Source organism: Megalops cyprinoides, chromosome 13 (assembly GCF_013368585.1).
Source record: "Megalops cyprinoides isolate fMegCyp1 chromosome 13, fMegCyp1.pri, whole genome shotgun sequence".
Classification (NCBI taxonomy): Eukaryota; Metazoa; Chordata; class Actinopteri; order Elopiformes; family Megalopidae; genus Megalops; species Megalops cyprinoides.
The window spans coordinates 9,572,117-9,589,436 of record NC_050595.1 but is presented as its reverse complement, the minus strand read 5'-3'; the positions used below and the strand labels follow the sequence as shown (position 1 = coordinate 9,589,436).

The 17,320-nt window shown below is 46.6% G+C and overlaps 1 protein-coding gene across 1 annotated transcript; it reads right to left on the bottom strand.

Moving 5' to 3' along the window:
• Window positions 1-490: 490 nt before the first annotated feature.
• On the bottom strand, window positions 491-14,842 carry spire2 (spire-type actin nucleation factor 2). Its single transcript, XM_036543474.1, has 15 exons — window positions 14,084-14,842; window positions 9,834-9,877; window positions 9,239-9,601; window positions 8,269-8,349; window positions 7,075-7,239; window positions 6,022-6,108; window positions 5,396-5,516; window positions 4,970-5,136; window positions 4,536-4,758; window positions 2,982-3,133; window positions 2,634-2,771; window positions 2,372-2,439; window positions 2,218-2,245; window positions 2,016-2,113; window positions 491-1,781 (listed from the first exon to the last, which is right to left on the bottom strand). Exons 1-15 carry the CDS (start codon window positions 14,388-14,390, stop codon window positions 1,538-1,540), a joined length of 2,286 nt encoding a protein of 761 aa, XP_036399367.1. The 5' UTR covers window positions 14,391-14,842; the 3' UTR covers window positions 491-1,537.
• Window positions 14,843-17,320: the final 2,478 nt, after the last annotated feature.

Genomic DNA, 17,320 nt, shown 5'->3' with positions numbered 1-17,320 from the left:
CCCTCTCACTTTGGGAGATAATGCAAAACTCAGACTCTATCAGCTGCGCAGATTAAGACATGCTATTTCAGGAACTTTGACTGTACCTAAAAGCCTCTATAAGTGGGTCAATAAGTTATTTTCTCTTGGGGAAATGATTCAATCTTGCCGTCCCACGCCCACATCTAAATGACTTCCTGAAACGCATTGTGCGGCATGCATAATAAAGCCGTAAAGCTTTAGCCGATGCACATCTGCGTGGGGGACTGAAGGCACATTCTGTCCCAATGCTGTGGAATGAAGCAGACTGACTCCGCCCTCCTCTTGTGCCAGGTGCACAGGTGAGCATCTCTGGGTTGGAGTCCCAGTCAGATCGTCTGTCTCTCTCTCTCTGAAAACCCAGAAAGCAAGAAACGGAAGACTCGAACAACTGTGTCTTTGTTATTTCCCTTTATTGCAGTTGAGGTTTATTGAGTGTTAACAACAAAATCAGATAGAACAAGGAGGCTCTAGGGAAAGGGAGAGGGGGTGTGGTGGGGGTCCAGGGAAGGAGGAGCTCCAGGGAGAGATGGAGGGTCACAGGAGACCTTGAGGCAGAGAGTCTGAAGACATGTCTGTGACAGCTGAGACTGCCCCCAGGTCAGACAAGTGACTGACTCAAACAAGCACCACATACTGACCAGGCCAGATAGGTGCCTGCCCATGGGCATCACAGCATTCAAACGGTCCTTTCATTACGTTACAACCAGGCACAAAACATCACGGAAAATCCAATCAGCACACATTTTAAGTCAGCCTGTATCAGCCAGCAGTGTCAGTCGGCAGGGAATGAAATCCATGCTTTGCTTTATCCGTTTCCACTCGTACGCTTCCTGCTACTGTCTCTGCACTGCCGGTGCTGGGCCTGCAGCTGGTCTCTGCCTGCAGCGAGAGGCTGAGGAATCTGGGGGTGGTCAGGGGAGTGGCAGTAGGATAAGGGGGTGTCCTTGGTTTCTGCACAGTGAAAACATCTGGCCCCCTTGCTCCCACTCAAAAAGCCCCTGCACCTACTTCCTGTTTGCCTCCTCTAGGTCTCTAGGCTGTGGTGTACTTGAAGTGTGAAGGTTGGCTGGGAGAAGGGAAGTTTCCGCAGAGAAGGCATTTACAGCTTTAGAAAAAAAATATATTCAAAGCATAAAAAATGGCAGCCGGAAAAGAAGAGAAAACTTGGCAACTGGGGAAATTATACCTTTTCCTCCCTTTGTCCCACTCTCAGGTCCTCCCAGTCAGGCACCTAGCTCATCCATCCGTGTCTTGATTGGCTTCTCCCTCTGTGTCTTATTTCGCTCTTCCTTATTTGTCCTCTTTAGTCCCTCCCTCTTCATATCTTTCAGCTCCTCCTACTCTGAGTCACTCTGCTCCTCCCTCTTCCCCTGTCCGAGCTCCTCCTGCTAAGGTAAAGGGGTTGTGTGATAAGGCAGGTGTGTCTTCAGCCCCCTGTTCGACACGTGGAGGGACATTCCATGGGGCAGCGTGGGTGGGGAGGTGGGGGGGGGGTTATTGTCGGTCAGTCATCTCTTTACATGTTCTTCCTGCTCAGTGCGTGAGGGCGGGGCGATGGGCGTGGCTGCGGGTGCTGTGCGGGCGGAGCTCTCTCCCTCTTGGGTGTGTTGTTGAGGATATCCAGGCTGCGGCGGCTGGAGGAAATGACATCAGCTACAAACTTGGTGCAGTCGGCGCAGACGTCCCTCAGACTGCAACCGTGGGCGTACAGGTGAGGAAACTCCTCCTCCACAGAGCGCTGAGAAATGCTGCGGACTGACCTAAAGAGGGACAGACAGACAGACAGACAGGGAGGGGTTATGGAATAGAAGGTAGAAGACATCAACAGATAGACCGATTGCAATCACATAGATGTGCATGCAAAGATGCACTATTTATTATAAACACAAGCAAACAGACAAGAGTAATTCAAGTAAAGACTAAGAGAGATACAAACAGACATACAGTGGAGGGGGACAGACAGACAGACAGGTATGAAGGAAACGAGAACTGACTTGAAGAGATCACTCCTGCGGGCGTGGCTGCCGGCGCTGCTCTCAAACCCCACGGTGTAGACTGGGATGTGTGCCATCTTCTTGGAAGGAATCTTCATCTGCAGCGGAACAGGGGAGAGAGAGAGAAGAAGAAGAGTCAGCAAAGGGGGGTCAAAACCCGCAAGCGGTCCAAGATAAACGAGCTGCAGCATACGGGCGGTACCTTGGCACTGCAGGATCCACAGACAGACCTGAGGGGAGAGCAGAGCAGGGGCAGAGAGCGTTACTGTGTTCCTCTACTGCAGACATACGGCGTGACTATGGAGATACTCTTCCATGTGACACAAGCACGCACATACACACTGACATACACTCACCTTTTACACAGCAGGCAGGTGGACGGCCAGGAGAAGAGGGGGAACTTAACTTTACAGCAACAGCATACCTGGGAGAGACGCACACACACATACACACACACACAAACACACACATACACACACAGGGACACAGGTTAGGTACACTCAGGGGGAGGGGGAAGAGTGAGAGGCACAGGGCGAGAGAGAGTGAGAGAGACGGACAGGAGAGCAGACGGTGCCGAAAAGAGAGTGGCGTGACAGGGTGTGACGTCACGGCCCGCACCTTGCCCTTCCGTAGGCTGTTATACAGCTCTTTACTCTGCAGGAATTTCTCCATCTCTGCCTTCACCAGCACTCGGCGCACGTTGATGACCTCATCCACCGTCAGCGCCAGACTTTCCACTGGGTGGCTAAACTCTTCCTTCACAGAGAGAGAGAGGGGGGGGGCATTGAGATGGGGGGGGGGCATCCACATGGATAAATCCTTGAGGATTACAGTTTCTACAATTCAACAGAGCAGCAGAGTGGATCAGTGCTCAGAGCAGCAATGTGGAACAGTGGTTCAGGGCAATAGTATGTAGCGGGGATTAGGACAACAGTGTGGGAGAGAGGCCAGAGCAGTTACACTCACCATCCACTGGTGTTTTTCACCCTCCTGGGTGGGTGCCCCGCCCTCTTTCCCCTCACTCCTCTCACTCCTCTCATCCACAGAGCTTAGGGAGCCCCGCGAGGCGCAGAGAGGCCCTGGTGAGGGGGGAAACCAGCCTTGCACTGGGAGAGAAGCTGCACACACACAGAGGGGGAGGTGACAGTCAGAGTCTCACTTTTCACATTACAAGCTCTGCTGAGTGGAATTTTAGCACCATCTAGTGGTAAAGCACCTGTACTTACTCTGATCCTGAGAGAGCCCCGAGTCTCCTGGGTTTTTGTCTTTGCTATGTAGTATACAGCCTATGCCATGCCAGCTAGCTTGTGGCCAGCATACATGATGGTAATAATCCAATGATATATTTACGGTATTCCTACTATCAATAAACGTTTCCAACCAGTTTAGCATCTCTCTTCCATGTGCCATTGAGTAGTTTGCCTGTGGTTACATCGACAAAATGGCTTCATCAGTCATTTCAGTACGGAAAGAATAGCGGCTCAATTTTTATTATTTGCCCTTAAGGAAAACACTACTACAGCCAGATAAATCACTACTGTCCCTTTACTCTCACAAGCTTTATAACGGAGCATTTTTCATTATATCCCTGTCAAGCGTGAGAAAATTGGATTACACCGGTGTCATTGTATATTATGTTAAAACAGTAAATGGGTGATATCAAAGGCTCACTTTATGGTGCTCTATGACAGCTGCCACAGGGCTTTTGTATGTTTTAATCAAAGCTTCAGTGGGCTTTACAAATGCAAATAGCAGTATGCACATACTACAAACGAGCCTCCTCTTGAAGCAGGTTGTATAGATGATCACAGAGGTACAATCAGGCCTTTGTCAGTAGTATTGTTTGTTGAGCATTTCAAGCGTTCTCAGACCACATCTCTCTGATTAGGCCTTTGGACCCAAGTCTCTTCCTCACCTAATGAGCTTGATAATTGGGAATGTGTCACAATAAAATCTAATTTAGCATTTATCTGATATTCAACAAACTCTGTACTGCATCTCAGTGGATCCTCTTACAAATATGGCAAGTACCTACCGACAGCAACTGCAAGATCAGTGTAAAGCCATTGATAATGCTGACCAGCGCAAATCACTGTCTATATACTTATCAGATCTGTTACTTGAACAAATTGGAGTAGCTTGAAAACCAACTCACACATCTAGATATATGACAAATCTTCAAGGCAACTCTGACATGTTATTGTGGGTTACTGCAGTTGAGCAAGTATCATAGAAGGTACAAATGAGACAGATCCCTTTAGCAGATTACATTTCTCAGTCTGACACAAGATGAAATAATGCACCAATTTCTAAAATCATGTCTAAAATGTAATCCCTAAAAGTCTTACTGTAATCAAAACATCTTATACTCTCTGCATTACATTCAGTTGGGAAAAAAATTACTTCTCGTCTGGATTGGTACATGCAGTCGCCACATGCACATGTCACCTGACCTCCGTCCGTCACCTGACACTGTGGGAAAAAAAAGACTACCCTCCAGACGTCCTCGGGCAGACTAACCTCTGTGCAGAGGTGGGGGCCCTCCGCCCCCCAGGGTGCGTGCCCGCGGACGTTCCCCCCTCCTCACCACGGCACCGCCCAGCTGGGCGGTTTCGGAAAGGGAAGGAAGCAGCTCCCCCCTCAGCTCGGCCAGGTCGTGCTCGGAGAAGGAGCGGTCCCGTTTCAGCGGCGTAGGAGAGCTCTCCGCCCGCCGAAGGTCCCCGCCATCTGGAGACTCCTCCTCCTGCAGAGAGGAAGAGGAGGTCAAATTGCAGGAAGACAGAGGAAGAGGGGGAAGAAGCCAGGACACTATTACTAAAAAGTAATAATCAAAATAACACCATAAACCCTTACATTACATTAATGTATTTCCCTTGCTCCTTCTTTTGCCCTTGAAATTTAAGTTCAAAATGAGCTTTGCCAGTAGGAGGAGTCTCCCTCTCCCAGTCTCTCACCTCAGAAATATTCATCTCCTCCATCTCCGCCAGGGTGGGGGCCTTGAGTAACACCCGTGGACGGGGAGGGGGGCGGGCACCAGCATCCATGACTGACAGGTTTATACAGGAAGTGGACTTCACGTCACATGGGCAGGTGTGGACCAGACAAGGCAGAGAGCCGAATGCTGGAGAGGGAAAACCACGCTCACCACCTGCAACTGTTCTCAGTGCACTCACATTACACACATTACATCTGTAAGCAAAACACCACGCACACACATGACAATGCACACACTCAGATTATAAGATCTGATGGTAAAAAAGAGAAGGAAAATAACAATAAGAGAGACAGCAAGTGATCGTAATTAACAATGACTGACAGCAAGTGAGAGTGAGTGACAGGGGGTGTAAAGGCGTGACACCGAGTGACAGTGATTGACGCACTTCTCTTGGAGCTGGGCGGTTCCACGGGTCTGAGCTTGCGTTCCTGCTTGATCTCAGCGAGGATGCGCTCGTGCAGGGACTGCTGCTCCTGCAGGGGGGGCCGCAGACTCCTCTCTGACACCTGGGGGAGGGGGGGGGGCACAGGACACACTGAACACACACCACTGCTCTGAGCACACTGATACACTGAACACACCACTGTTCTGAGCACACTGATACACTGAATACACCACTGTTCTGAGCACACTGATACACTGTATACACTGATGCAGTAAACATGCTACCACAGAGCACACACTGGTTGCATTTTACGGGTGCACACGCATCACGTTGAACATGAAGGCACACTGCATGCACTAGCAGACTGGACCTACTGTTGCAACGCACAGTCTGACATACTACCTTTCACAGCTGCTATCACCGCTTCTGCTTATGTCACTGATATCGCTGATTTGGCAGACGCCCTAATGCAACGCTCAGCATGCATTAGCGCAAAGCAGCAGGCGTATAATCTGCTAATGTATAAGTTAATGTATCTGTAAATTGTAAAGGCATGGGGTGGGGGGTACAGGCAAAGGGGGTGGGGGGTGGGGGGGGTTTGCTGCGGGGGAAGCGGAGGGACTCACAGGTTTGAGCGGGGGCCGTGACCTGATGAAGTCCAGAATGAGCTCATGGGCATCTCTCTTTACCCGTGTGGGGATATCACCATCCACCTGAGAGAGAGAGAGGGAGAGGGAGAGGGAGTGGGAAAGAGGGACAGAGTGAGCAGGAGAGAGAGAGAGAGATCAAAAGAATAAATGAAAGAATAGGATGTGGGGTGGCATATTTTTCATTCTGTTCCCCTTGAAATTCATTTTAAGCTCATGCACTTGGTCAAATGATGTGCATTTTATTTTATCACTGTGTTATGTTCTACTGCAAGTGTCTGTGCAATGGCAAAATTTATAGTGTTGTATGAACTTGGGAGAGAGAAAGATGAGAAAAAGACAGAGAAAGAGAGAGAGCAAGAGAGAGAGAGATCCACACCCAGCAGACTCTGTGCTTCACCCTGATCACGGTGACAAAAACCTTGCCTCTAAAACACAGGCCCTGTCACAAACTGACAGTTTTTGTGGCCAAATTCAAATTTGATTTGGCATAATTTCATAAATCTCACAGCACGCGAGAGTTACACAACATGGTGTAGCACAGCGCAGCCAAATCCCTCTCCTTCATGGACAGGCTGACCTGACTGCATAGACCTTGAGCTCCAGAGACAGCTGCATGCACAAGATTCAGCAAGCAAATCAGAAAATTTCTTGGAAAATGTTCTAGGTTATGTAACCCGGGCAGCCACGGTCTGAGGGGCAGTGAGTGACACAGAATAGGTGCACTGAAGAGAAGATGATCTCGAAACGAAGCCAAAGGTAATTGGGTTTGGCGTGGTGAGCATCCAGCAGAAAATAATAAAAGAAAATAATATTTTCGCATACTCTTACATGACAGATCAGTATTGTTTCGTGGTACTTGACACAGTAGTAGCAGTTTTGGTTTGCTGCGTTATTATTGGTGTGCGTAAGCTTTAGCAGTGCAGACAGACTGTGTGATGAGGATGTGGGGGGTGTGTCAGGGCATGCCAGGGGTGTGTTGTGGGCATGACAGGGGCGTGGTGGGGAGGGGGCTGGGTTCTTTGGTCTCACCATGACTTTCCGCAGCTGGTACTTGCGAGCGCGGATGTCCTGCATGAGCATCTCGAAGGGCGTGAGGCGGAACTCCGTGGGCAGCGGGTCAAACTGCTGCTCCTGCACCTTCTTCAGCTTCACGCCCTGCCTGAGCTCCCTCATCAGCTGCACCCAGAGACGCGCCTGCAGCGGCACACAGCCACACACACACTGCATCAGCTCTACACACACACACACATCAGCCATACACACACACACACACACACTGCATCAGCTGTACACACATGCACTCACACACACATCGGCTATACACACACACACACACACACACACACACACAAACACACACACTGCATCAGCTCTACACACACACACACATCAGCCATACACACACACACACACACACTGCATCAGCTGTACACACATGCACTCACACACACATCGGCTATACACACACACACACACACACACACACACACACACACACACACACTGCATCAGCTGTACACACATGCACTCACACACACATCGGCTATACACACACACACACACACTGCATCAGCTGTACACACACACATCAGCTATACACACACACACACACACACACACACACTGCATCAGCTGTACACACATGCACTCACACACACATCGGCTATACACACACACACACACACACACACTGCATCAGCTGTACACACACACATCAGCTATACACACACACACACACACACACACTGCATCAGCTGTACACACACACACACATCAGCCATACACACACACACACACACACTGCATCAGCTGTACACACACACATCGGCTATACACACACACACACACACACACACTGCATCAGCTGTACACACACACACACATCAGCCATACACACACACACACACACACTGCATCAGCTGTACACACACACATCGGCTATACACACACACACACACACACTGCATCAGCTGTACACACACACATCGGCTATACACACACACACACACACTGCATCAGCTGTACACACACACTCATACATACATACATACACACACACGCACACACGCACGCACACACGCACACACACGCGCGCACACACGCGCGCACACACACGCGCGCACACACACACACACACACACACACACACACACACACACACACACACACACACACACACACAAGCTTCCCGCCCTCCTCTCTGAAGTCAGCATCTCCTCTCACCCAGTCTGTGTGTTTCAGGGCGTCCAGCTCAGCGGTGCACCTGTCTTCCAGCGGCTCCTCAGTCCGGATCTTCTTAAGCATCTTCACAGATCCATATATTGATTAATGACACTAATCAATAACACTACAACTCTGATCAGTTTTCCTGATTAATAAAATAAATACACCCTGATCAACAAAAATTCATCATTATCATTGATCAATACTTTCAACACTTATCAGCTCAGTAACACCGCTAAGCACTCATCAAAAACACTATATTGATCAACAGCAGTAATAAACACTAATAAACTTAAATCAAATGCACTGTTCAATAACACTATTATACACTTCTCAATGAAGTTGGTCATGAACATTAATAAACACTGATCACTGCCACTACAATAAGGAAAAAAGATAAGTGCCAACTGTAAAATAGTTTAGTGGCGTGAACTGAAGGTTAGGACAGATGATAGCCACAAGGGGTCAGTGTTCTGCTTTAGACTGTAATATGGGAGCAGGTTGAGCAACACATCCAGGTGTCATGGAGGCTGAAGGATGTTTTGTGGGAATCAGGATATAAACTGCATTCCATTGGTTATTTGATCAGATGTGGGTGTTGTCTCTGTTCCTCAATTCATATCCAGTTTCAGAATCCTTTCAGAGACTGTTGTGGCTCTCACAGTTAGCCCACAAGCACAACGGTATTTAGATGAAACTATTTTGCTTCCCTGCCTCACCCCCAGACACAAAAGGCCCTCCCCTTACATTCTTTCAACAAATAACAAACATATAGGTGTGTGAGACAGAGGGTGTTCTGAAATGTTCAGCCATCTGAGGCAAACATTTAATCTATCCATCTTTCCTCGCTAGTACCTTAATTAGCTCCTTTCAGCCATTGGACCAGTAGTGCTGTAGGACATAAACTTTCAGTGGGAATTCCCTGCACACGCTAACCTCTGCCCCCATCCCTCCCCCCACACACCCCCACCTCTTTGGCATCTCGAATCCTGGTGAGGAAGGTCTGCAGCTCCAGCGTCTCCACAAAGAGGGCGCGGCACACGGCCTGGTAGTGCTCTGAGGCCAGCGCCGGGTTGGCCAGACGGGCGGCGCACAGCGCCATCGCCTGGCGGAAGGAGCACACCGCGCGCAGCGTCCCCTCTTCGTCCTCCTCCTCCTCTTCCTCCTCCTGGCCACTGTAGCCCTCGTCTGCCGTGCCGCTACTGCTACCGTTCTCACCCCCCGCCATTCGCTCGATGAGCCGCTCCAGCTGCGGGCTCAGTTCCCGCTCCTCACTCTCATCCAGACCCCAGTCCAGTGCCCGGTAAATGGCCACTCCCAGGGACTGTACCAACTGTGGAAAAATGGGGGTGGCTCATTTTAACACTGGTAAAAAAAAATATTAATTAAAAGGCAACAAGCAAAGCCTATGCCTTTATGAACACTTGGAGGGATGCTGTGGGGCAGTGAAAGGAGTATTAGTGGATCACCTGTCTGAAAATGTATACGTCAGTTTATAATTCCAGTTTGCGTTCTGGAGACAGGTGGGGGCTAGGGGTAGGTAGCAGTAGTTATCAGAATCTTACCTGGTGTTCTGGGACAGGCAGGGGGTGAGGTCTCTTCTCCTCATCTGGGGAAGAGAAGAAACAGTCATGAGCAAAGCTCCCTGGGATACAGGCGGACCGTGTGAGAACTCTGTGGGGGCCACCGCACCTATCTTTTGGGATCCTGTGCTGCAGTTTAGCTCTGAAAATTATCGCCAGCACAGAGAGCAGTAACCTACTGCTCTCACTTCACACTTTTCTGCAGTGATCATGTTTTTCCACAAACCACCCTACTGCAGTGATCACGGATTGCTCGAACCACCTTACTGAAATGAACGCACGTTGCAAAGCCCTCTTTTATTGCAGCGATAATGTTCCCCACAATCAACATTACCGCAGTGGCCACACTTTGCACAAATCACTTTACTGCAGCGATCACGCTTTGCACAATGAAGCGCCCAGCAGGACATCCTGCAGATAATGGCTGCACTCCAAAGTCCTCCGTCGCTCCCCGCTCCAATCAGCGGCACCGATGTCACAAAAGTTTCAGGAGAATTCAGGATGCAATGTTTTGACAAATCAAACACAGCAGCAAGGAGAAGCAGTGAAAACAGGAGCCCTGACCCCTTGCATTCACCAAACACACACAGAGGACGACAGCTATCTGACATCTACTGCAATATCTCATTATCTCCCTGACAACAACATCTACTGCAGTATCTCTCTTTCCCTTCATTCCTCTCCACCTCCCCCTCACCCATTAATAAAAGGCTTAGGGAACAGACATTTTTAAATTTTTAACTTTATATATTCTTGAGATGTTGATTTTATGTATATACTCTTTTTATATTCATTTTCATGTGAACATAAAAGAGTAAATACATAAAATCATTATCTCAAGACAATTTAAAAATGTATGTATGAGTAAACCGCTCTGATAAGTCAGTTTGTATAGAACAGAGTTGAAAACCCAGTGATGCTACCACTCAGGTCTCAGGCTTCATGGTCAGCAATGTGGAATTGTGTGAAGTAGAGGGCACTACAGATCACAGGTCAGGGATCCACTGTCAGTTATGTGTCCGTTAAAGGCAGGGAGGGACTGAATTTACCAGTGAATCTGAGGGGACCCATTGTTCAGACATGCAAGCGTGCCAAGCAATCACAGATGCACAGCACTTTGTTCACGAAAGACGATCCCACTCCTTTTCAGGCCCTGACAAAACAGGGCTGTGCTTCCAGAAGGCTCTGAACCTGCTCGACCGGTAGCAGAGGTCCACAGACAAGGTTCTTTCACACTCCTCAGACCACTGTTCTTCTGTTATGTTACCTGATACATTGGGCCATACTGTCCTGAAAACCCCAGCAATGTTTCCCCAAAGGCCTATCACGCTTTTCTGACTTAAGATAGGCTGGCACTGTTGCCATGGAAACAAAAGACTGGTGGGGGCGAGAGAGAGAGAGAAAGAGAGAAAGAGAGGGAGACAGAGACCGAGGGAGAGGGGTAGAGAAAGAGAGAGAGGGAAAGAGAGGGGGAGAGACAGAGGTATGCAGTCAGTGGTGCCTCAGAAACACTGAGCTCCCTCACCTTGAAGGCAGGCTCCTGCCAGATTGCCAATGACTTCATCGTCTGTGACCTAAATATAGACACATCAACTTCTTCGTCCAATACGCTTCCAGCAATCTCCACTTCCAGTTAGCCACGTGTCCAGTGCACACCTCTCTTAATGAACACCTTCACGCTAGCATTGTGCACTTGGCATAAGGAATGTAGGGCAAATACATTTGTTGGTTTTATGCAGTCATGCAATGAGGAGAGACAGTCTATCTGACATCTGTATCTGTATAATGCGACAGGTGGGTATAATGTCATGTGTTGTATATCATACACCAGACAATACATTGACACGTGATTTGCAGTTAGCCTAGTTTTTTTAGCATAGGGTTTGAAAATGTCCTATATCTAGTGTCTATTATCTGATTGCTCCATCTTTAAGTGAAATCTAATATAGTGTAACATGGCTCTTTCAGATCATTGTTAGGCACTAGGAGCATAGTGTTACAAGACCAAGTAATGTTGCACATGGATCATTATTTCGCCCCAGGCAAGCACTATGATACAGGGTGTTGTTGGTCTTCATAGATTACCATTTGGCATCATGAGATTTGGTGTTCAGCATATACCATGTTAGTATGACATGGGTAAAATGCTCTGGATGATAACCTGGAGCCACTGCATGTGGGCTAAAATCAATTAAAATAAAATCAATTACTGTTGTGCTTTTATTTCGCAACATTTAAAGCTTGAAGCTTAATCAATGCATTACTTGCTGTTCCTGTCTGCATATTGGTGGTTATTGTTGTGTCTGTGGTAAGCATTTAATTTATCTTGCAAATATGGCCGGGTAAATTGCTCTGGTCAGAAGTGTCCTTCAAATACAGATGATCTCGTAATTATGCAGTAGTTCTTAACTCTAAGCACTAACTTATAAGTTGGCAATTAAGTAATGTTACTGATGTTTTCATTATTGTAGCAATTTACTCTTACATAGTTTTCAGTCTGGAATTGGTTATCAACTATGCATTGACACTTTTGCACGGATATTTTCTTCTGTTGTTCGTGTCGCCTTATTTATAGACACTTATGTTCCTTGTTTTGTATGTTGCTCTGCAGAAGACCATCTGCCAAATGAGTAAATCCGATTCTCTAAGTAATAACAATAAACAGTTGAAATGTCGTGTGCTCGCCTGCGGACTGAAAGTTACGATAGCTCTGTGGGAAATTTAAATGCTATATCGCGTTGCTACAAGTTGATAGATGGGCTTCCCTTGTTTTGCCTCTCACTCAGAGAAAGAGAGCACGACAGAACGAGACGATAACGGGTCCTGAGAAAAAAGTGAGAGAAAGACAATGCATAGGGTAATAATGAATATATTAATCAATGAATAAATCCATTGCAGCTGGAGGAATTAGTACTTGTAGCAAAAGTACAGCAGCTCTGTGGTAATGGTAGCAGTAGTATTATTCATCTTAGCTGTGCAGTAGTTATAATAGTAGTAGTGGTAACTGTAGTAGCAATCTAGTATCATCAGTTTTATTATTACTGACCATAGTACCACAGCTACAATTTTGTTTCCCTTTGGATTTAATCATCTCCACTCTGACTGATGAGAAAACATTCGCTTGTCATGTTGTGCTGGTGCTCCTTCTTTTTGCATTGTTCTCACAAAAAAAAAAGTTCTTTGAAAGGGAAATGTGACACCCGACCAAAAGACAACTTTAGAGGCTGACATTGTCTGTTAAGATCCTATTTCATCTTTTGCGATCACAATATTCTTCGGTCATGTTGTAGGTTAACATGGGGAAGCCGAGTCCCCTTTTCAGGCTTCAGGAAGGTTTGGTGAACAGAAATGTAAAGGTAATAAAAGATGTCGAAAGCGCGTACTTTAAACTCATTCATATTTATTAAAATATCACTCTCCGAAAACTCCATTCGCCAACACTATGGCTTGATGGCGTCGTGCCTTGAGTAAAATGAGTAACCACCACGCCATCTAAAAAAGGCGCGTTAGCCGAGAAAATGAACGAGATAATTGTAATCAGAAAGAATTGCAGATTTCAGAGTATACCATTCCCCCCGTGCAAATACACCAGTGAGAAAAAAACATTCTGCAACAGACGATTTACCCTAATAGGTACTATAAACACCTGCAGTTTGAGATGCACAATATATAACTGTAGTTAATCTCATTCTCTCCTGATAAGATAATCACAGCAAAGGTAATCTTGTGTAAGATGCCACCGCACCAGTAACTTCCTCTTAACTGTGCTTAAGGTCCGCAGTCCACTATGCTGGTATTTTTATTGAGACGCAGAGAATGTTTTGAACCAGTGGTGTGCAGGGATTGGCTGACGGCGCCGATTACGGCTGTATTTTTACCGGAATTATTGTTTCACCAAGCAGCCGTCAATGCAGAAAAAAACTGCGTGTTCCACGTCAACCTTGCACCCAGATGCAAGTGACAACTGCGCCGTATGAATAATTGATCATTTACCGGCATATTCCAAGTCTATTTATCCATGGGGAGCATGGTCAACGGATTGTTTATAAAATGAATCAGCATATTTATGAAGCCGTATTCTTGTATTTTGGTAAACATTTGCATTTTGTGGGGTGAATATTACAGGTCACGTTTATTCAATAAAGTTATTCTTAGTCCAAAAAGGATTTTTGGTGAAATCAGAGGCAGGAAGTTATTAAAATAAATAAATAGGTAAAGTGACGCGTTCCTACCGTTGCTGCTGGTATGCTCTGGCTGCAAGGAGACCGTCCCGTCTCTGTGCAGGAGGATAGAGGACGGATCTTTAACCCGAGAGAGTCCTCCTGTCTCCGCGGCCGGGAGCGGCTCACTCAGTCCGCTGCAGCACTGATAGCACACCGCCCACGCCTGCTCTTCGTTAATGGGCTGCTCGTAGGATTTCAGCACTTCTTCCAGAGACAGCTCCCTGGGGTCCGCCAGGTCCCGAACCTCGGCCCGGTCCGGAGGGGCTGACACGCGCGAGTCCCCGTCGCTGGCTCTGCTGTTTGCTGATCTGGCCATGGCTGCAGTATCCGCGTCCCCATTCTTCACGCGGACGGCTCCAGAGTCATGGTCTGCTCTCTCCCGTCCGCTTTAGCGTCTCACGGAGCGCCAGAGAAACTGCCGCAGCTGCGAGTTTCCATAACAGCGAATGAAAGCGATCTTTGATCTGCAGGAATGTCAATCAGCTGCAGTCACTGCTGAGGAGGCGGGGAGGAAGAGACGGACCTCCTAGACAATACCTACTGGTGACTGCGAAGGTAAAGAGTGCAAACTTGCACGCGCAACAACTGCAGAGGCGCCCTGCGGCGAAAGAGAACGAGATGGGTAAGGGGACGCTGACAGACTGCGCGTGAAGTGTGTGTATGTGTGTGTGTGTGTGTGTGTACAATGATAGAACGTCTCTGTATGTATGGAGCTGGCGGTGTGCGATCTTCTGCAGCGCAGCCTCTGTTCCGCCCCTGTCTCGCGTCGGAGAGCCCACGCCCACAAGAAACGATCGACCAGCTGTGCTCAACGTAACATTGAAGGGGACGTTCAATCTAACTGCTTAACTCCGAGTCACAGTGTTAAGAGCGGGAATTTTCTCGATTCTTTAACGTCATCGAGATTTTGGCGGCAACGGAATCAAGAAAACATTTTGTTGAGGGACGACAAAGAGGATGGACCACTACTTCAAATCAATTACTCAAAGTAAAATAAATTAAATAAAGATTTACATCAAATTCTTCCGGAGCCCTGGCTCCCCAAATCAAAACATTGAAGTGAACACGGACCACGAATGCAGCACTGAACGGGAAAACGGAGGATCTGGTTTAACGCTCATTGCCTCTCGTTCTTCTCTGTGCTTTAAAATATTGATAATGTAATCCGATCTGCTAAGCACTTTCAATGTGAACTCAGGTCTGTCTGTACTCCCATAACCCCTAAAAGCACAGGAGAGGTTAATGCGTATTGGGTTGGAAAATCACACGTGAATTCCCTAAGTGGCTGAAACACGCATGCGTAACTTGCCTGAGAGTGCCTGTGTTTGACAGGAGGGTACAGATGGTCCTTTTGGTGATGTTAGAAGATGTATGCAGATGGGCTCTTCCTATTGCTTCTACATCGCAAGTTTACAGAAACCAGCAGGAATTGAGATCAATGTACAGATTCACTCCAAGCAGTCTACATATTTTCCTGTCTGTATGTCATTTTCTTCTCAAGAAGATGTACACATGCCCCCTTGGTTATGTATTTAAGTTCTGATGCAGCATACATAGTTTTCAATTCAATTTTATTTGTATTGTGTTTTTTACAACACAAGTTGTCACAAAGCCTGAGACCTTGTTCCCAGGCCTGAGACCCCCTGAGAGCAAGCCTGAGGCAACAGTGGCAAGGAAAAACTCCCCAATTGACAGGAAGAAACCTTAGTTTATATCATACACAGTCTTCTTTAATTGAGGTGGATGTGAACTGAGGCAATTTTAGGTTAAATACCTTTCCCAAGGGTACAATATCAGCACCCCTCTTGGGACTAGAACAGGCAACCTGTGGGTATGAGTCAGTCCACACAAATGAACCCTGAACAGACACTTGGGAAGCTTCTGCATTGCTTGCACAAATTTCAATGTTAAATTTAAAACAGTGCAGGGTACACTATGTATGTGGTGTGTAATCATAACTAAATGCCCAACAGTTTAAATTCTGATCTTCTAGGGCTGGAAAAGCAACTTCATTGTCAGTATTTCTATTATACCAACGGGAGTACCTTGTGGAAATGGGTCTATCTCGGCTCCCCCTGTTGAAGAATAAACAATGACTCATGAGTGATTGAGAAGCTCGAGCAGGCAGTGTAGTAAATACCCACAGGGAAGAACATTTGCCATGTAGAATTAATCGATTGTGTCAAGGGAAACAGAGGCAAATACAGTTAAGCGGTTTCACACCTTTCTGTCATTAGCCGTGTGTTTATAAAAGTCCCTTGTATTTGGGAAAACTGCACCTGTGTTAAAAGGTCTGTGAGGGTAGATTATTCCAGGATAAATAATCACAGGACAGGAACATACCACACCATCAACCATGTTGATACATACCACTTTTGTTCAATTTTCATAAAAACATGAATTATCTTCTTTTAAAAAACTGCACAGAGCAACATTATGTGTTTCACAAAGAATTACATCATTGCAATAATATTATATATCTTTGACTTTGATGATATTGAGAAGACAGTCCCTGTAGTGTCTGCAAAGGTTATAGCACTTCTTCAATGGGATTTTTAAGATTCTTCTGGGGCGAATTTCCCTATCTCCTTCAAAAAAATGTTTTTTTTTATTGGTTTTCTCTTGTTTTCTTGAGTTCACACCACAAATATTCTTTCGGATTGAAGTCTGGAGATTGTAATGGCCAGTTAAGATCAGTGATTTTGTGTTCACTTACCCACTCTTTTGATGATTTGCAGGCATAATTTGTGTCATTATCATGCTGGAATGCTCATTTTCCGCTAATCCTGAGCTTTCTAACAGAGAATGCAAGAGCTATCGAACACATTGAAGGTTTTTTGATGCTGTTTTATATTCCATGGAAACATATTTGAAACCTCTATAAAATATCTGAAACTCCCTTGGAATATCGAGACAACAGAAGCAGGTTTGCAAGATTTTTTATTAATATATACTTTAGGGTTTGAAGCACTGTTTTTACTGCTGTTTTTACAGTTGTTATAAAATGCATTTTTGTTTCATACGGAGGACGTTGTTAACATAAAACATTACACGTGCATAAAACATTTCCAAAGACTGTCAACATGAATAATGAAAATAACGACGCCTCTACCCACTGAAAAAGGGCTGGTGTTATGAGGATATGGACCTGAATGTGACATGTTATTTATAACGATCTTCAACATGCCTTTCTTATGCGGTAGATACCTCTCACGCTGCACAACAGCGCCGCCGTGCGTCGAAACT